The sequence below is a fragment of the Oryctolagus cuniculus genome, chromosome 21 (genome assembly GCF_964237555.1).
Source record: "Oryctolagus cuniculus chromosome 21, mOryCun1.1, whole genome shotgun sequence".
Taxonomy (NCBI): domain Eukaryota; kingdom Metazoa; phylum Chordata; class Mammalia; order Lagomorpha; family Leporidae; genus Oryctolagus; species Oryctolagus cuniculus.
In genome coordinates, this window is record NC_091452.1 from 5,101,420 (window position 1) to 5,120,626 (window position 19,207).

Below are 19,207 nucleotides of genomic sequence, written 5' to 3' on the forward strand. Positions count from 1 at the left end.
ATCTCTGTCTCTCCCTCCCTCTCTAACTCTGCCCGTCAAATAAACACAGTTTCAAACACAAGCAGCAAGATCGGGGAGAGGGGGGTACTCCTGGCTGCAGCACCCCCCACGTCTTCTCTTGCCCCTGCAGGTGGAGTCCCGGCAGTTCCCGGTGACGGTGCATTTTAACAAGAGGACCCCACTGGAAGACTACAGTGGCGAGTGCTTCCGGAAGGTGTGCAAGATCCACCGGATGTTGCCTGCAGGTGGGCCTGGCGGGGGCTGAGGCCCAGGCTCCCGGCCCCTCCCTGAGGGGTTGGTGACACTCCCATCCTTGCCGTGCCTGTTTCTTCCCTGGTTCTGGAGTGTTCGCAGCACCTGCCCGGCCTCTTTCTGCCCAGAATAGTGCGAGCCTCCAGTGTGGACTGGAGCAGGCAGCTGAGGGCTGGGTTTGCGTCCGCCCTGATGGCAGAACACCTGGGCGCAGGCAGGTGCCCACGCACGGTCCAGGGGGAGGGCTGTGTCCCCTTACTTAGCTGGTGTCACCAAACCGGCTTGCCCTTGGCTGGGAGGATAGAGTGGATTGACATCCAAAGGAAACCATGGTCCTGGGCGCCGGCGCCACTTAGCGCACACACAGCCCCAAAACCCAGCAGCTGTGGTAGCTGTGGTCACTTCTCACCAGAGACTCTGGTCTTCCAAAGCTGGGCTCCAGGCTGCTTTGCCCCTGCTGCAAGGCTGAGAGTGGCAGGGTGCTTCCAGCACACGTGAGACCCCGTGTCCCCGCTCGCTGTGCCTGTCCTGCTAAGTTGTCTCGGTGCAGGGCCTCCTGGGTGCACGGCCGCTGTCTGGAGACTCTGGGCTGCACCAGGTGCTCGCAGCGAGGAGCCTCCCCGCAGCCTGGGGTCTGAACACGTGCGCAGGCTCCCGTGAGACCTCTGGCCAGTCCTCGTGGACCCGTGCTCAGGAGTGGCACCGTGGGGTCTCACGGCACCTCCATCTGGGGGTGACTCGTCCGCCCATGACTGTGCCGTCTGGCTCCCTGGGGCCCTGTGTCTCAGTGCTGGTTGCTAAGGAAGTGTTTGCTGAGTGACTGATGGGTAACACCGGAGCCTGGCTCTTCCCACAGGTGGCATCCTGGTGTTCCTGACGGGGCAGGCCGAGGTGCACGCTCTGTGCCGCAGGCTCAGGAAGGCCTTCCCACCCTCCAGGCCCCAGGCCAAAGGTAACCAGGGTGCGCATGCTCAGTCCCCCACTGCCCCCGTCTGGGGCTCAGCCGGCTGCCCCGCCTCTCCCTCTGGAGTCGGCGGCCTCTTCCGCACCCCTGAATTAAGTGGTCGCGGGCAGTGGCTTTGCTGGGTGACAAGGAGCAAAGCGCTCTGCCCTGCCCTGGCCACAGGTGTCTCTCCCCACCTCCCCTCATTTGCAGAAAAGGAAGACGAGAAAGACTCGGCGGAAGAAATGCGGAAGTTCAAGAAGTCGCGGGCCAGGGCGAGAAAGGCTCGTGCCGGCTCGGTAGGCTGGGGTGTGCTGGGGGCTCGGGCTGCAGGGCCGCAGTGTCCAGCTTGGTGGCCGCCAGCCCACCCTGGATTGGAGTGAAATGGGAAATCCTGTCTCCTGGGTGCACCACGCGGAGCTGCTGGGCCCCGGGCACCCCGAGCAGGGCCTGTGCCGATCCCCTGCTGGGGAGTGGGAGCAGAGGCTGCTGGGAGGGCTCCCCCAGGTGGCGGCGTGGACTCCCCTCTTGCTCTCACCTGTTGCACTTCAGTGTTGAGAGCAGCCCCAGGAGGTGAACCCCAGTTCTCGGGTGAGGAAACAGATATGTTTAGTGGCCGCCCGAGGGTCCCGGGGCCCACAGGGTGCGTGGGCTTGCTTGTGCTGTGCACGACGCCATCCGCAGCGGGGCGCCCGCAGCCCATGCTCTTTGTGTCTCGTTGAGTGTAGACACTGCCCCCGATCAACCTGGATAACTACTCGGTGTTGCCGGCGGGCGAGGGCGACGAGGACCGGGAGGCAGAGATGGACGACGAGGAGGCGGCCCTGGGCTCCGACCTCGATCTGGACTTGGGGGATGACGAGGCGGACGGAGGTGCGTCCCACTCTCAACCTCACTCAGGTCCTTCGTCTGCAAGTGTGTGGAGCCCCCGCTGGGAGGCAGCTACAAAGAACCCAGATCCCACCCTCGGGTCCTCGTGTGAGCTGCGGGAGAGCTGGCCTTGCTAGCTGCTTTGTCCACGCTGCACCCTGAGCTCCTAAGACTGCCTGGTGCGTGGGGGGCTTCAATTCCTGTGGTGTTGAGTGTCATGGGGGCACCACGCCCAGGCCCACTCTGTTGTGTGGACACAGGCCTCAGGGGTGCTGGGGGGTGCCTGGCCGTATATGAACTGTGTGCAGCCTAGGGCTGTGGGGGGCACCCCACAGGCTGACCCCAACTTCAATGGGACCAGCCTGGGAGAAGGGAATCCCAGTGGCAGCTGTGACGGGAGAACCCTCGGGAGTCTGTCCCCGGTCCCCAGGCTTTGCCTGCCTGCCTCGCCCATCTCACGGCTGAGCCCCTGGCAGTAGGGCTGGTGGAGGGTGCGGGGCGGTCTGTCCCGTCCAGGGCTGTCGGCAGCCTCTGCTCCCTGCAGGCGAGCAGCTGGACGCCTCCCTCCCCCTCCACGTGCTCCCGCTCTACTCGCTGCTGGCCCCAGAGAAGCAGGCGCAGGTAACGGTGCTCCGGGCGTGGGGGCGGGGGCGAGCCAGTGCTGAAGTTGGGCAGTGCCTGGGGTTCTGAGAGGACACTGGGGCCCAGGAGGGATGGACTTGGCCACCCACCCCCACCCCTCAACGCTAGGTCTTCAGGCCACCCCCAGAGGGCACTCGGCTGTGTGTGGTGGCCACCAACGTGGCCGAGACGTCCCTCACCATCCCCGGCATCAAGTACGTGGTGGACTGTGGCAAGGTCAAGAAGCGCTACTATGACCGTGTCACGGGCGTGTCCTCCTTCCGCGTCACCTGGATCTCCCAGGCGTCGGCCGACCAGCGGGCAGGCCGGGCGGGCCGGACAGAGCCTGGCCACTGCTACAGGTGGGCCTCCGGGTTCCTGTGCAGCCACCACTGAGGGTGAGGAGAGGCGCTATCCCTCCTCCATCTACAGGGGCCACGTGGCCCTGGGGCGTGGCAGCCAGCTTTCAGGTGCTCACATTTGTCCCTTGTTCCACTGCTGAACTCGGCCCCTAGTCTTTTTTGAAAAAAAAAAAAAAAAAAAGATTCATGTATTTGAAAGAGTTACATGAGAAGGAGAGAAAGACCTTCCATCTGATGGGTCACTCCCCAAATGGCTGCCGTAGCCAAGGCTCGCCCGGGCCAGGCCGTGAGCCTGGATCTGCATCCTGGTCTCCCGCGTGGGTGTGGGGGACCCGGGCACTTCCTGGCTGCTGACTCTCAGGCTGCCTCAGCAGGAAGCGGAGCAGGTAGGTCTCTAACCAGCACAGCTGGCTCCTCTCCTGCACAACATGCAGCCTCAGCTGTTTGTCTTTCTGTCGTGGGTGTGTGAGAACTGTCTGTGATCTGGGCATCAGCCTTGTCAGATGTGTCCTTGGTGAGTAAGTTTTCCAAGTTTGTGTGCTATTGTTTTTGATAGCTCTCTTGCTCTTCTTTCTGACCTTGTTTTAAATGAAAAAAGCTAAAAGTTTAGAAAATATATCAAGAAAATGGGTCAGAGGCCGGCGCCGTGGCTCACTAGGCTAATCCTCCGCCTGCGGCGCCGGCACACCGGGTTCTAGTCCCAGTCAGGGTGCCGGATTCTGTCCCAGTTGCCCCTCTTCCAGGCCAGCTCTCTGCTATGGCCAGGGAGTGCAGTGGAGGATGGCCCAAGTGCTTGGGCCCTGCACCCCATGGGAGACCAGGATAAGTACCTGGCTCCTGGCTTCGGATCAGGGCGGTGTGCCGGCCGCAGCGCGCTGGCCACGGCGGCCACTGGAGGGTGAACCAACGGCAAAAAGGAAGACCTTTGGAGGGAGGGAGGGAGGGAGGGAGGAAGGAAGGAAGGAAGGAAGGAAATGGGTCAGAAGCAAGTGTAGTTCAAGTTGGCCCAGCGCAGTCCCTGCGGCCAGCCCTGTCGTGAGCAGTCCGTGTGTGGTGTCTGCTCCCAGGGAGGCCACTGTTGTCCCATTGCACAGGTGAGGAAGGTGAGGCAGGACGAGGTGCTTGCCTGGCCTGGCCCATGGCTGGGCAGGGCTGGCTGGCGGCTGGCCTGGCTGAGCTGGCTCTCCCTGTGCTGCCTCTCCCTGCCCAGGCTGTATTCGTCTGCAGTTTTTGGTGACTTCGAGCAGTTTCCTCCTCCAGAAATCACCCGGAGGCCCGTGGAAGACCTGGTCCTGCAGATGAAGGCGCTGAGCATTGAGAAGGTGAGTCAGGCCCCACTCGCGGCTGCTGCCCTGTGTCAGCAGGTGCCTGGCAGGGGTCTCCTGTGACTGCCCCCTCCCATGCCGCATCCCCTTTGGGCTCCCTGGGGACAGAGCAGTGACCTCGGTGGGCTGTCCCCAGGCTCTTCCCCAGTCCTGTAGGTGGAGGGTGGGATCCTCACCCATCCCCAGGATGGGGGGGTCCAGGCAGAGTGCCCCCACCACGCGGCCAGGTGTCAGGTGCCCTGCAAGTCAGCGCAGTCGGCCTCCCCGCCCTGCTTGTGGGCAGCCCCCACCTAGCAGCTAAGGAAGCTGAGCAGGGAGGTGAAGGTCCCTGGACAGGGACACACAGCGGGTGCGGGGCGGAAGCCAGTGCCGGGGACACACAGCGGGTGGGGGCAGAAGCCAGTGCCGGGGACACACAGCAGGTAGGGGTGGAAGCCAGAGCCGGGGACACACAGCGGGTGGGGGGCAGAAGCCAGAGCTGGGGACACACAGCGGGTGGGGGGCAGAAGCCAGTGCCGGGGACACACAGCAGGTGGGGGTGGAAGCCAGTGCCGGGGACACACAGCGGGTGGGGGTGGAAGCCAGAGCCGGGGACACACAGCGGGTGGGGGCAGAAGCCAGTGCAGGGGACACACAGCAGGTGGGGGTGGAAGCCAGTGCCGGGGACACACAGCGGGTGGGGGTGGAAGCCAGAGCCGGGGACACACAGCGGGTGGGGGCAGAAGCCAGAGCCGGGGACACACAGCGGGTGGGGGCAGAAGCCAGAGCCGGGGACACACAGCAGGTAGGGGCGGAAGCCAGAGCCGGGGACACACAGCGGGTGGGGGGCGGAAGCCAGAGCCGGGGACACACAGCGGGTGCGGGGCAGAAGCCAGTGCAGGGGACACACGGCAGGTAGGGGCAGAAGCCAGAGCCGGGGACACACAGCGGGTGTGGGGCAGAAGCCAGTGCCGGGGACACACAGCAGGTGTGGGGCAGAAGCCAGTGCAGGGGACACACGGCAGGTAGGGGCAGAAGCCAGAGCCGGGGACACACAGCGGGTGGGGGTGGAAGCCAGTGCCGGGGACACACAGCGGGTGGGGGGCAGAAGCCAGTGCCGGGGACACACAGCAGGTGGGGGGCAGAAGCCAGAGCCGGGGACACACGGCGGGTAGGGGTGGAAGCCAGTGCTGGGGACACACAGCAGGTGTGGGGCAGAAGCCAGTGCCGGGGACACACGGCGGGTAGGGGCAGAAGCCAGAGCCGGGGACACACGGCGGGTAGGGGTGGAAGCCGGTGGCTTCTGTTGCTGTTAAAGATGTGTCCTCGTTGCCGTTGCTGGCGTGAACCTGAGCATTCAGGAGCTGAGTGCCGGGGAGAGCAGAGGCTGCCCTCATCCACCAGCTGGGGCTTTTGTTACTGGTTCTGTTCTCCAGACTTTGTTTTTGTTGAAAGATTTAATTATTTTTTGAAAATCAGTTAGAGCTTGCATCCTCTGATTCACTCCCCAAATGGCTCCAGTGGCCCCAACAGCCAGACTGAAGCCAGGAGCCTGGCACTCCATCCAGGTCTCAGACTCTGGCTGGCACAGCTGTGGGATGCCAGCATCACAGGCGGCAGCTTGGCCCGCGGGGCCCAAATTCCAGCACTTACAGTTTGTTTTTTTTGTTTTGTTTTGTTTTGTTTTGTTTTGTTTTTTGACAGAGTGGACAGTGAGAGAGAGAGATATAGAGAAAGGTCTTCCTTTGCCATTGGTTCACTCTCCAATGGCCGCCGTGGCCGGCGCGCTGCGGCCGGCGCACTGCGCTGATCTGATGGCAGGAGCCAGGTGCTTCTCCTGGTCTCCCATGGGGTGCAGGGCCCAAGCACTTGGGCCATCCTCCACCGCACTCCCTGGCCACAGCAGAGACCAGCACTTACAGTACAGCGAATCTCGGTGGCTTGCTTTTTTTTTTTTTTTTTTTAAGATTTATTTAATTTTTTTGAAAGAGTTACAGAGAGAGGTAGAGACAGAGAGAGAGGTCTTCCATCTGCTGATTCACTCTCCAGATGGCCGCAATGGCTAGAACTGAGCCGATCCAAAACCAGGAGCCAGGAGCTCTTTCCGGGTCTGCCACGTGGGTGCAGGAGCCTAAGGACTTGGGCCATCCTCTACTGCTTTCTCAGGCCATAGCAGAGAGCTGGATCAGAAGAGGAGCAGCCGGGACTAGAACCAGTACCCATATGGGATGCCGGCGCTTCAGGCCAGGGTGTTAACCCTCTGAGCCACAGCACTGGCCCCTGTGGCTTGCTTTCTAACATGGGATGTTTTATATTCCTTTTGGGGCTTAAATTTGTTTTTTGAGCAAATGAAAATAGCCACAGTATATTGGGTGCCGAGAAGTGCTGACACCTCGCCTGTGTGACCTCAGGCTGTGGTCAGCAGCCCTGGGAGGGAGCTACCAGGACTCTCACCCCCGTTTCACAGAGAGGAAGCTGAGGCAGAGATGGGCCCAGCATGGGTCACAGGCTGGGAAGGGTCAGGCAGGGCCTGGAGCCGAGGGCCTGACTCAGGACAGCGCTCACTTCTCCAGCGGCCTCTGCCACTCCCCTTGCTCATTTTTTTCTCTTTCTTTTTAACATTTATTTGGAAGGCAGAGTTACAGGGAGAGAGAAGAGATCCTCCATCTACTGGTTCACTCCCCAAATGGCTGCCACAGCCAGGACTGGGACAGGCTAGAGCCAGTAGCCGGCAGCTTTTTCCAGGTCTCCCATGTGGGTGCAGGGACCCAAGGACTTGGGCCACCTTCTGCTGCTTTGCCAGGCACATTAGCAGGGAGCTGTATTGGAAGTGGAGCAGCCAGGATTTGAACCAGGGCCTTATGGGATACTAGGGTTGCAGGCCATGGCTTCACCCGCGACACCACAGCATCAGCCCCTCCCTTTGCTCTTGAGTCAAACCCAAGTCCCCGTTGGGCCGCTGCACCTTCCTCCCAGGCCTCATTTCCCAGCATGCACTTCCCTGCCCCACGTGTCTTCATGCAGCTGAATCCTTCCTGTTAGGTTCCACTCCTACTCACTCTTCCTCCAAAACAGCTGTGTTGAGACATGATCCAAATGGCCACAGTTGACCCTCCAAGGTGGACATTCCGGGAGTATTAGTTCCCAGACCCGTGCAGCCCATGTATACCATGGGGCCTTTGTGACTAGCTTCTCTCTGGTTCATCCGTGCCATAGCAGGCGTAAGCGTCATGCCCCTCCGTGTGGGAAGCCCCCCTCTGCTGCCCATGTGTCCTCAGTCCCCAGACACTGGGGTTTCCACTGTGGGCTGCTGGGAGCACGCGTGGACGGCTGTCTCCTTGAACACCCCTGCTCAGTTGGTCCATCTCTCTGAGGTGCCGCCATCTGAGAGCCGGGCGCTCTGTCCTCTCGCTGTGTTGCTGAGTGCACCCTCTCCTGCCCCACTGTTCCTGTCATGCCTGTCATGGCCCCCTGCTGCCTGGGGGCCTCCTGCTCCAATGAGTGTGGTGCGCAGGCAGAGACAAGAAGCCTTGTCTGTGCGTGCTGTCTCCATTGCCATGAACAGCCGGCGGCACACAGGCTGTGCCCAGCACCGCCTTTGCGTAGCTGGACGGCGAGGGGGATGAGAGAGGCTCTGTACTCAGGCTTGCCCGTGCACTTGGAGGGTGCCCTTGGCACCTTTCTGAGTGTCCCCGCCCCAGCTGCTGTGAGCAGTGCTCAGAGGATGGGCAGCAGGGCGCTGAGCCTGGGGAGGGGGTCCTGTGGGGGCAGCACCCTGGCCCTGGCCAGCAGGGGCTGTCTCCGTGCCCGCTCCCAGCATTCACTGTCCCTGCCACGTGTCCCCGTCCAGGTCATCAACTTCCCCTTCCCGACGCCCCCCTCTGTGGAGGCCCTGGCTGCTGCCGAGGAGCTGCTGATCGCGCTGGGGGCCCTGCAGGCCCCCCCGAAGGCAGAAAGGTACGTGAGGCTGGGTGGAGGCGAGTGGAGGGCCCAGCTCCCCTCTTCCCGCCTTTCCCTCCCCTGGGCCTGCGCTGGCTCGCGGCCGCGCCTCGTGGCTCTGGCTCCGACCCTCGGGGAGCCCCTCCCAGCGCAGCGCTGTCCTCCTCCCAGGGTGAAGCAGCTGCAGAGCTCACGGCTGAGCTGCCCCATCACGGCGCTGGGCAGGACCATGGCCACCTTCCCCGTGGCACCCCGCTACGCCAAGATGCTGGCCCTGAGCCGGCAGCACGACTGCCTGCCCTACACCATCACCATCGTGGCCGCCATGACTGTGCGGGAGCTGTTCGAGGAGCTGGACAGGTGCGGTGGGCCCGTGGCGGGGAGACGCGGCTGCCAGGGACCGCAGCTTCTCTCGGCTTCGTGTTCTGCGTCTGAAGGATGTGGGCATGGTAACGGTAACAGCTGGGTGGTTAGAACTGAATCCACTGACACAAGCAGCCTCTCTGGGCCACGCCTAACATGCGGGTAAGCGCCAGAGGCTGTGGATTCCAGGTCTGCGGACCGCTGCTGTAGTTATCCGCGGATTCACACTCGGGCTGTCCCGCGGTTGGGGTTTCCATGAACAGTGTTGGAATGTGTGCCGTTCTCTTCTGTGGAATTCTCTCTCCATCTCAGGGCGTGGAATCGCCCAAGAGGCCACGCACGGTCTCCATCTTGACACCTGCTGGCAGTGACCCCCAGGCTCCCTGACACGTAGCAGACACGTTCCTGCCCAGGCAGCACACGCGTGTGTGTGTTTTGCAGGCCAGCTGCCAGCGATGAGGAACTCGCTGTGCTGAAAGACAAGCGGGCCCGGGTGGCCCAGATGAGGAGGACGTGGGCAGGGCAGGGGGCGTCCCTGAAGCTTGGTGACCTCATGGTGCTGCTGGGTGGGTACCGGCTGCCAGGGACCCGGAGAAGGCGGGGCGTCGGGCCTGGAGTGGGCCGGGAGTGAGCACGCCTGGTTCCTCCTGCAGGCGCTGTAGGAGCCTGCGAGTACGCCGGCTGCTCGCCCCGGTTCTGTGAAGCCAACGGGCTGCGGTACAAGGCCATGCTGGAGATCCGGCGCCTGCGGGGCCAGCTGACCACTGCAGGTAGAGCTCCACCTGCAGGCTGTGCGTGGGGTGCCCTTGTGGTGCCCTGAGGACGTTCCCTTGCTCCCAGCAGCTGTCTCAGGCCCGTCTCTTCCTCGGCCGTGCCCCGGGCCTCACAGCCCCTTCTCGGGCAGGATGAGTTCCCACCTGGACTCAGTGCCTGGGCACAGCAGCTGGGGGCCTCAGGGGAGACGCGCAGAGAGAACACAGGACGTGCTCTCCCAGGCAGGCCACTGTGCCCACCCTGGGGCTAGTCGGGGGCAGGCTCAGTTTTGAGCGCTTTTGCTCTCCCCACTGCCAGGTGCATCCCTGGGGCTGCCTCCCCAGCCCCACTCCTCAGCATCGGCTCCAGGTGGTGCGGGTGCGGGTGCAGGTGCAGCCGCCGTCACCTCCGGTGCTTCTCCAGGGAGGAGGAGGGGGCCTGGGCCGAGGGCGCTGCTTCCCTGAGGAGCACGCCCAGGGTCCAGTCCAGGCTGCCTGCCAGCGCACCGCTGCCGTCCTCACTGGAGCTGGGGCTTGACCTGGGGGGGGGGGCAGCTGAGGGGCTCGATGCGGGGAGCAGGCCGGCAGGTGCCAGGCAGCCAGCTCCGCACGTGGGGCCCTCCGGAGCTGACATCCAGCAGAGCCAGCTGGCCCGCGCTGCCCCCACTGCCCTCACACCCGGCGCCCCCTCCAGTCAACGCCGTGTGCCCCGAGGCCGAGCTCTTCGTGGATCCGAAGATGCAGCCTCCCACCGAGAGCCAGGTGACCTACCTGCGGCAGATCGTGACGGCCGGCCTGGGCGACCACCTGGCCCGCAGGGTGCACAGCGAGGATCTCCTGGACGACAAGTGGAGGAATGGCTACAAGGTGGGCGCCCGTCTCCCCGCCGTGTGCCTGCGTCCCAGGTCCCCCCCGTCCTGGGAAGGCCACAGACAGTGCAGTCTGCCTTTGCAGGACCAGGCGCTGCCCCCCAGCTTTCTGTTTTCAGTCCATTTTATTTCTCCAAGAGGCAGAGAAGGAGTGAGGTCTGCCGCCTGCTGGCTCGTTCCCCAGATGCCTGGCCGAAGTGGCAGTCAGAGTCTCCCCCCTGCATGGCAGGGGCTCGCCTGTGAGCCATCGCCTGCTGTTTCGCAGGGTGCTCTATAGCAGGAAGCTAGAATCAAAAGCAGAGCCGGGCCCGGTGCTGTGGTGAAGCGGTAAAGCTGCCACCTGCAGCGCCAGCATCCATGTGGGCACCAGTTCGAGTCCCGGCTGCTCCACTTCCAATCCGGCTCTCTGCTATGGCCGGGGAAAGCAGTAGAAGATGGCCCAAGTCCTTGGGCCCCTGCACCTGTGTGGGAGACCCGGAAGGAGCTTCCAGCTCTTGGCTTCAGATTGGCGCAGCTCCGGCCATTGCTGTCATCTGGGGAGTGAACCAACAGACGGAAGACCTCTCTCTCTCTCTCTCTCTCTCTCTCTGCCTTTCAAATAAATAAATCTTTAAAAAAATAAATAAAGGAGAGCCCAGGACTTGAGCCCAGGCACTCCGATAGGAGCTTCAGGCCTCCCAGCAAACTCTGTTTATTTTTTTTTTTTATTTTAAGATTTATTTATTTATTTGAAAGGCAGAGCTGCAGAGAGACCATCCAGTGGTTCCTGCCCCAAATGACCGCAATGGCCAGAGCTGGGCCAATCGGAAACCAGGAGCCAGGAACTTCCTCCAGGTCCCTTACATGGGTGCAGGGACCCAAAGACTTGGGCCATTTTCTGCTGCTTCCCAGGCACATCAGCCGGGAGCGGGATCAGAAATGGAGCAGCCGGGTCGAGAACTGTACACATGTGGGACGCTGGCATTGCAGGCGGCAGCTTTACCCACTTGCCCCACAGCACCGGCCCCTCCGGCAGGTCTGAACCGCTCTGCCAAACGGCTGCCCCATAGAATATTTCATCACTGTGTCCATGGGGGAGACCTGGATGGGGCTCCTGGCTTTGGCCTGGCCCGGCCTTGGCTCTTGGGGGCATTTGGGGAATGAACCAGCAGATGGAAAATCTCTCTTTCTGTTGCTACCACTCTGCCTTTCAAAAAAATATAAATATGTGAATAAATAAAGTTTTTTTAAGAAAGAAAAGACAGGACCCCTGGACCCTTCAGCAGCCCGCCACCCCCTCCCCCTAACTCCTTCTCAGTGGGCCCTGCGGCAGGAGCCTGGGCCCCGCCTGCTTGCCGCATCACATTTGCCACTGGGTGGCGTCGTAGCTGTGCCTGGGCGTCCGTCTCCCTCTCAGCCGACCTAGCTGTCCGTAGCTAGGGCACTCGCTCCTGCCATTGTGGGTGTTGTGGGTTAAAAGCACGGGCCCCCTGGCGCGTGCCGCTCTCCCTGACGTGCCCTCCCTCCTCGTGTGCAGACCCCTCTCCTGGACGAGCCCGTCTTCATCCACCCCAGCTCCGTCCTCTTCCGAGAGCTCCCCGAGTTCGTGGTCTACCAGGAAATCATGGAGACCACCAAGATGTACATGAAAGGTGCCGGCTGGTGGCCCTGATGGGGGGGGGGGGGCAGGGGGACGAACAGCGGCCAGCAGGATCCGGCCCTCTCCTGGTCCCAGGTGTCTCCACTGTGGATGTCCAGTGGATCCCGGTCCTGCTGCCCTCCTACTGCCAGTTTGACAAGCCCCTGGAGGAGCCGGCCCCCACCTACTGCCCTGAGAAAGGCCGGGTGCTGTGTCACCGTGCCAGCGTGTTCTGTGAGTCGAGGCACCTCCTGCCCCGCTGGGGGCCGGGGCCCGGGGCTTGGGCCTGGGCTCGCAGGGCCCCTCCTCACCAGCGCCCACCCTGCAGATCGCGTGGGCTGGCCGCTCCCCGCTGTGCAGGTGGACTTTCCGGAGGGCGTCGACCGCTACAAGCACTTTGCGCGGTTTCTGCTGGAAGGGCAGGTAGGCAGCCGGGCCTCCCCGCCCCTTGCTCAGGTGCCGTGGGCAGGAGGGCCGGGCCCCCAGCCCTTGTGCGGTCTCTCACAGGTCTTCCGCAAGCTGGCGGCGTACCGGAGCTGTTTGCTGTCCAGCCCCAGCACAATGCTGAAGACGTGGGCCAGGTACAGCCTTCCCCCGAGCATTGAGCCCGGCCGTCCGGCAGTGGTGGGAGCCCATGTGCCTTCTCTGGGGCCCCCAGGACGGAGCCCACACACTGGGGGACGTCCTCCTGCCAAGGCTCCCTGGCCTCCCGTGGCTGCTGGCTTCGGCTGCCCACCTGCAGCTGCCTGGCTACGGTGTCTGCTGGGGCTCTGTGCATCCTGCCCTTTAAGGACGCCTGTCACTGGGCTTGGGGCCCTGTCCCCGGGAGGTCACTTCTGAGGTTCTGGGTGGACATGGGTTTGTGGGTGGGATCTGAGTCCCCCCCACGGAGCTGCTAGCTGGATGATGCCCCTCGTTGCACCCAACCTCCACTCCCACCGCTTCTTCCTCAGCTACACTTTTGTGCTGCTGCTGGAGGTGGTGCCAGGGCTTGGGGGCCTAGGAACCGCCTGAGGGGCGGGCGGGTGGGCGCCAGCACCCAGCTGTGCTCTTCCCGGAGCTCAGGACGGGGGCTGAGGTCCCTGCGAGGCTGTGACGGGCCGGGGACTCCCAGCACCCGTCTCCAAGATGCACCCGGTGCAGGGACCCAGGCACGCGTTTGTCCCTGAAGCCTGCAGGGGGCAGAGGTGACACAGCCCCCAGGGGTCCGGCAGGGGGAAGGAGTCCTGGTGGCTGGGGGTCAGGGAGGGCCTGGCTGAGCGGATTGGGAGGGAGCAGGGCCAGAGGGGGCGAGCGAGACGTGAGGGAGCCAGGGTGGCTGGGCCAGAGGCAGGGAAAATGAGAGTGGTGGGAGGGGCGGCTCTGGATCCTTCTGTCCCGGATGGCTGGGCTGCCCTTCACCCTCTCGGGCAGGGCTACCCAGTGGCAGTGCCCCCACTCTCGGGCCCCACCCATCCTGCAGTCCAGAGCACATGTGTGACCTGCACTGCCCAACAGGCTGCAGCCCAGGACACAGAGTCTGCTGAGCGCCCTCGTGGCCGAGAAGGCCGACTGCCGCGACGCCCTGCTGGCCGCGTGGAAGAGAAGCCCCAAGTGTGAGTGCCCCGGGCTCAGTGGGAGGGGGCAGGGCGGGGCCCTGCGAGGGGGCGGGGCCCTGACAGCCTCTCGGCCTGCAGACCTGCTGACCCAGTACTGCGAGTGGCTCCCGCAAGCCATGCACGCCGACGTCGAGAAGGGCTGGCCCCCGGCCTCTGACCCCTGAGCCGACGCCTGCCTCTGCCGAGGACTGGGGACAGGGAGTGCAGTGCGCTGCCGCTGGAACCACCTGGCATGGTCACCTGACCACCCCCTGCTCACCAAGGCCCTGGGCGAGCCTCGTCCACCCCACGTGGATTCTGGACGAGCCCGTGGGCCTGGACACTGGTCCTGGCTGTGTGTCGGGTGCTGCGGGGAGACTGTCTCATGGTGGGTGAGGACTTCAGGTCACAGGTGGACCCTGTGGTGAAGACGCTCTGCACCACGCTCACCCTTGGGGAGCATGGCCCGGGGTGTCTGCAGGCCCTTCCCCGGCACTGTGGAGCCCCTCCCTACGGGAAGGGGGCCCAGGGCCACCCAGAAGACGGGCCCACCCACAGGGAAGACGGGCCCTTCCCTGTGTGTGGCTATGTGGCCAGGGTCGTGTGCCCCTGGTGATCGGCTCAGACGGCAAGGAGCTGACCTTGGCCATCTCTCGTCCCCTCTGCCACACCACACTGACGGGACACACACGTGTTCTCTTGGCCTGGAATGGGCCAAGAGAAAAAAGACACCCCCCCTCTTCTTTTCTAGGGTGGAGGTGGGAGGGAGGGGACAGAGGAGGTCCTCAGGAGAGGAGGAGTGGGAAGACCCCTCGGGACCAAGGGGTCAGGAGCTCTGCCCAGAGCCATGCTCTGGTCTGGGTGGCTTCTGTCCCAGGCGTCCTGGTTGTGGGCTGTGGTAGGAGTGGTTGTTGAATAAAAGCGCTCCTGCCACTCAGGCTGTGCTGTGCAGTGACTCAGGGAGAGACTCGGGGGCCTGGCCTGAGTTGTCTGCCCAGCCCCCTCCTGAACCCCCTGGGGGTGGGGGCTTTTCACCTGCCAGGCTCTCAAAGCCCTGGGCAGGGGCCAGCAACGCCCCCGCCCCATATCCCTGTGCCTGCTCACTCTGCACCCAGCTTCCTGCTGATGACCCTGGGGAGGTGGCCGGTGATGGCTCAACTGCTTGGGCCCTGCCACCCACGTGGGAGACCCAGATGGTGTTCTTGGCCCCTCACTGCAGTCTGGCCAGTCCTGGCTGGCATGGCCACGTGAGGGAGTGGACTGAGGTAGAGGGTCTCTGTGTCAGAGTGTGTGTCTGTCTCTCCCTCTCTGTTGCTCTGCCTTTCAAATAAATACATAAATTTTTTTTAAGCCCTTTGCAAATTCCGTCTTGCGGCCTGGGGCTCGGCCCCACCCAGGCTGCCCCTGGGTTGCGCATGCATGGGCAGCCTGCAGAGCCCGACCTGCCCGTGATGGGAGCGATAATCCCCTGCTACCGGCTAGGGGAGGTTCTCCAGAGAACCACACAGCACGAGTCCTGGCCGCTCAGATGGGAACAGGGCGCCATTCCCCCAGCCGCCGTCTCGGGCGCTGTGGTGGCTGCACAGTCACCCTGCCTCCTTTGCCATCTGGTCCCACCTCCTCAGCCGGAGCTCTGAGGTTTTGCCGTACTGCCCGTGGCGTGGCACTCCACTGGCTTTACCATCCAGTCCTAGAGCCGTGCTCAGCCCCAGCGGCCACTAAGCTGCCTGTCCACCAGCCCTCGTGGCACCCCCATCCATGAAGGCACTCCTGTGCTCCGTGGCCCGTGTCTGGCTGGACTCAGCTTCACGCCGGGAAGGTTCTCCCTGCCACAGCAGGTGTCAGGACCTCATTCCCTCCCACGGCTCAGCCACAGCCCGCTGTACCGGCCACCGTGTTCTGTGTCCACGTGTTGGTGGACGTGAGTCGTGTCCACCCTTTGGCCACAGGAGCGAGCTGTGAGCATCCTGAGAACAAGCCTGTGTCACGTATACTCTGCAGGTCTCTCCCCCAGGTCGGCTCCACCTTCCCGATAGCGTCCTTTGGGGGACGGTGTTTGTGGCCTTGGTGTCCCACTGGCGGGTCTGGCTGCTTGTGTTTTGGGTGTCGTAGCTAAGAAAGCCTCACCCAGGCCAGTGTCACTGCGTCGTCCCCCTCGAGTTCGAGCGTTGCTATCTGCAGTCCGTGTTGAGTGTGTGTTGGTGTGTGGCGTGAGGCGGGTTGCCCACACGCTTGGTCCCAGGCCTTGTGAAGGGGGTCGGCACCCATGTCACAGACTGGTTGACCGCAGAGGCATGGCTCAATTTCTAGACTAACATACGCCTCATACACGTGTCCCCAGGGGAACCCTCTCTCGTCTGTGTCTGGTCCTTTCTGATGTCCCCAAATCAGCGCAGGACTCAGATAAAGGGCGCAGGTGTGGGGCCAACACTGTGGCGTAAGGCCACCGCCTGCAACACTGCAACACTGTGGTAAGGCCACCGCCTGCAGTACTGGCATATGGGCGCCAGTTCAAGTCCTGGCTGCTCCACTTCTGATCCAGCTCTCTGCTGTGGCCTGGGAAAGCAGTAGAAGATGGCCCAAGTCCTGGGGCCCCTGCACCCATGTGGGAGACCCAGATGAGGCTTCTGGCTTTGGGTGTTGTGGCCATTTGGGGAGTGAACCAGCGGATGGACCTTTCTCTCCCTCCCTCTCTCCCTCTCCTTCTTTATGTAACTCTGACTTTCAAATAAATAAATCTTTAAAAAAAAATAAAAAAAGGTGTAGGTGCCTGAGTCCCTGCCTCCTCCCTCACCGAGCGCCGTGGTTCCAGAGCAGACCCGTGGCAGGTGCTTTCTGACCTTGCTGTGCGTGCCGCTCACACCTGTGTGCACCCGGGCACGAGCCCTGCGAGCTGGGCCTGAGGAGCCCACAGCTGAAAGGTGGTCATTTGTCCACGGAGACTGGCACTGCCTTGGTGAGGACTCCCCTCCAATGAGGCAGCGTGGTCAAAGGCAGCGTGGCGGGACTGGCGCTGTGGCACAGCGGGTTAGGCTGCCGCTTGCCAGGCCTGCACCCCGTATCAGAGCACCAGCTCAAGACCTAGCTTCTCCACTTCCAGCTCCCTAATGCGCCTGGGAAAGCCGTGGAGGATGGTCTAAGAACCTGGGCCCCTGCACCCACGTGGGAGACCCAGAGGAGGCTCCTGACTTCAGCCTGGCTCAGCCCTGGCCATCGGGGAGTGAACCAGTGGATGGATGATGGCTCGCTCTGTCAGTCTCTCTAACTCTTTCAAATAAATGTTGGGGGGGGGGGGGGGGGACATGGGGAGCCGCTGGAGAAGTGAGCGCTGTCCTGAGTCAGGCCCTCGGCTCCAGGCCCTGCCTGACCCTTCCCAGCCTGTGACCCACGCTGGGCCCATCTCTGCCTCAGCTTCCTCTCTGTGAAACGGGGGTGAGAGTCCTGGTAGCTCCCTCCCAGGGCTGCTGACCACAGCCATTTGGGGAGCGAGCTAGCAGATGAAGATTCTCTCCCCCTTACTCTGGCTTTCAAATAAGTCAGATCTACACAGACTGGCGGTGGGCAGGTGCCGCGCCTCCGGGGCCACTCACCCCCCGCCCCAAGCAGCCCCAGCGCTGCTCCCTGTCCCGGGCTCTGGGCCTTGCTCCCGCCCACCTGCTGCGAAGCCATCTCACCACCTTAAGTGCCCTGCTCAGCCGTGGGTGCCGACGTCAGGAAGGACCCCCACCCCGCGGCTGGCGAGAGCAGGGGTGTGGGTCCTGGGTGAGTCCAGCACAGAACCTGGCAAACAAGCAGCCCCTTGAGGGCAGACGTGGACCTGGCCCGGTTTGGGCGCGACCTTGCCCCATAGTCACCGCCCCAAGGCAGGGAGGTGACAGGATCGCTAGGGCAAAACGCGGCGCCCTGGATTGGGGGTGTCAGGCGACGACCTCCAGAACCCACAGGGCAGAGCCGCACGCCCCCACCTGCACGGCAGCCGCCAGACCGAGCCTGCACCAGCTCGCACCTGGCCCTGGGGGTGGCTTCCACGTGGTGGCCGGAAGGAGCCCTGTAGCCCCGCCCAGCCTTCCAGGGCCTTCGGACAAACTCTAGCCCACTGCCTGCGCTCCTCCAGCCTTCGCACCGCCGGTCGCCTCCGTCCCGCAGGCGCGAGCGCCATCTGCAGGACGAGCGTGGAGGTCCCGCGTGCGCGAGGCCGGGGCCCCGCGTCTCAGCCCCGCAGGGACCCTAGCTTGGGCGACAGAGGGACCTGCTGCCCTCTACGGACATCCTGGACTGTCCTCCAGGGTGGTGCGCAACTGGCAGGGCAAGCGAGTAAAAGTGGAGATGCCGGGGATTGAACCCGGGGCCTCATACATGCAAAGCATGCGCTCTACCACTGAGCTACATCCCCTGCCGGCGGTAATCGCTTCCCGAAGTGCTGATAGGGAGAGAGACCGCTGGGCTCGCCGGGCTCGCCGGGCTGCGGAGCACGACCAGCGGCCAGCGGCCAGCGCCAGCGACTTCTGCGGTACCGCGGGCCCAGGCCAAGGGCACCCGCCGCCGCCGCGGCCTGGGTGGGTGTGCGGGCGGCCCGCGAGCGCCGTTTCTATAGGATCGGATCCGGAGCGCCACCAGCGCGGCCCGTCCTCGTTAGTATAGTGGTGAGTATCCCCGCCTGTCACGCGGGAGACCGGGGTTCGATTCCCCGACGGGGAGGCGATGCTATGTTTTTTTCTTCTGCTGCATTTTGAAAAGCGGAAGGAACGCCGCAGGAGCTCCGGGGCGCCGGCGCGGGGCGCGGGGCCGGGGGCCGGGGCGGGCGAGCCACGTACCCGTAGGCCGGAGTGGGCATTCGCGGAGCGCACGCTGTGATATCGACACCAGCAGCAGCACCGGCGGAGCGTGCACGCGCTCGCGGCTGGCGTCCCAGCGACCACGGGGCGGCTGCGGGGCGGGGCGGTGCGCGGCCGCAGGCGGTCGCCTGTCGCCTCCTGAGTCCGCGCTGGGCGGGTCCTCTGGGCAAGTTGGGGGGGCAGCCGCTGCTCCCGTCTGTCCCCTGCGGGACCCCAGTGTACCCCCCACCCCCGTCCTTTGTCTTTCCTGTGCGTTTTGATTGTCAGAAAAATGATCCGCGTGGTCGTTACATTAAAAACCACTCCGCCTTAGTGGAAACCAGAGCCGGCGTCCCCGCCACGGCCTGCGAAGCGCGCGCTCGGTTTTTCGGGTCCTGGAAGGACTTGCACGGGCGAGGACGTGGCCCGCATCACCCCCCCCCCCCGCCGCCGCCGCCCCCTCCGTGCTCTGCTGACATCTGGGCGCCGTGCAGAGGACAAGCGGGTAACCCGGCTGCCTCCTGGGTCGAGGAACACCTTCGGTCACCGCGTCCGCTTAGACCCTCGTCTCGCTTTTTTGCAAAAGCCACCTCCGGCCGGGCTGAAAAGGCGTTTCACGCGGCGAGCAGGGGTCCACGCGTCCTGCGCTCCCCAGCACCCGCGCCGGCCGCGGCTGTGGGCTGCGCCCGGCACCACCTGGCCAGCGCGGGCAGCAGCGGGCTCTGTGCTGTAGAAATAGATTCCGCCAGTCGCTGGGCAAAATCCGGAGGTACCCACAGCCGCGGTCACGGGGAGGGCCCTGCCCGCGGAGCAAAGTCGACTCGCCAGAATTCACAGAGAAAGCTTGCTCCTAGACTCTAAGTAGACCAAACTTCGTGCTTGGCCTGTGACGCTTATGCATTTTGTTGGGGTTCCCCCCTTTT

General features: G+C 63.7%; 1 protein-coding gene and 1 non-coding gene across 3 annotated transcripts in view; one reads left to right on the forward strand and one right to left on the reverse strand.

Moving 5' to 3' along the window:
* Positions 1–14,818, forward strand: part of DHX37 (DEAH-box helicase 37) — a 32,178-nt gene extending 17,360 nt beyond the window's left edge. For both annotated transcript variants that reach the window (XM_051839542.2, XM_051839543.2), the window contains exons 10-27: positions 131–245; positions 1,109–1,204; positions 1,409–1,494; positions 1,924–2,068; positions 2,610–2,686; positions 2,816–3,048; positions 4,259–4,370; positions 8,203–8,309; positions 8,463–8,651; positions 9,096–9,220; positions 9,308–9,424; positions 10,101–10,273; positions 11,792–11,906; positions 11,990–12,127; positions 12,222–12,316; positions 12,401–12,474; positions 13,391–13,488; positions 13,570–14,818. In XM_051839542.2, coding sequence (XP_051695502.2) covers positions 131–245; positions 1,109–1,204; positions 1,409–1,494; positions 1,924–2,068; positions 2,610–2,686; positions 2,816–3,048; positions 4,259–4,370; positions 8,203–8,309; positions 8,463–8,651; positions 9,096–9,220; positions 9,308–9,424; positions 10,101–10,273; positions 11,792–11,906; positions 11,990–12,127; positions 12,222–12,316; positions 12,401–12,474; positions 13,391–13,488; positions 13,570–13,655 — 2,181 coding nt within the window. In that variant the 3' untranslated portion in view covers positions 13,656–14,818. The remainder of the gene's footprint in view (positions 1–130; positions 246–1,108; positions 1,205–1,408; positions 1,495–1,923; positions 2,069–2,609; positions 2,687–2,815; positions 3,049–4,258; positions 4,371–8,202; positions 8,310–8,462; positions 8,652–9,095; positions 9,221–9,307; positions 9,425–10,100; positions 10,274–11,791; positions 11,907–11,989; positions 12,128–12,221; positions 12,317–12,400; positions 12,475–13,390; positions 13,489–13,569) is intronic.
* A 2,973-nt stretch (positions 14,819–17,791) lies between these two features.
* TRNAA-UGC (transfer RNA alanine (anticodon UGC)) lies at positions 17,792–17,863 on the reverse strand. Its single transcript has one exon. It is a non-coding gene; the product is annotated as a tRNA-Ala (tRNA).
* Positions 17,864–19,207: the final 1,344 nt, after the last annotated feature.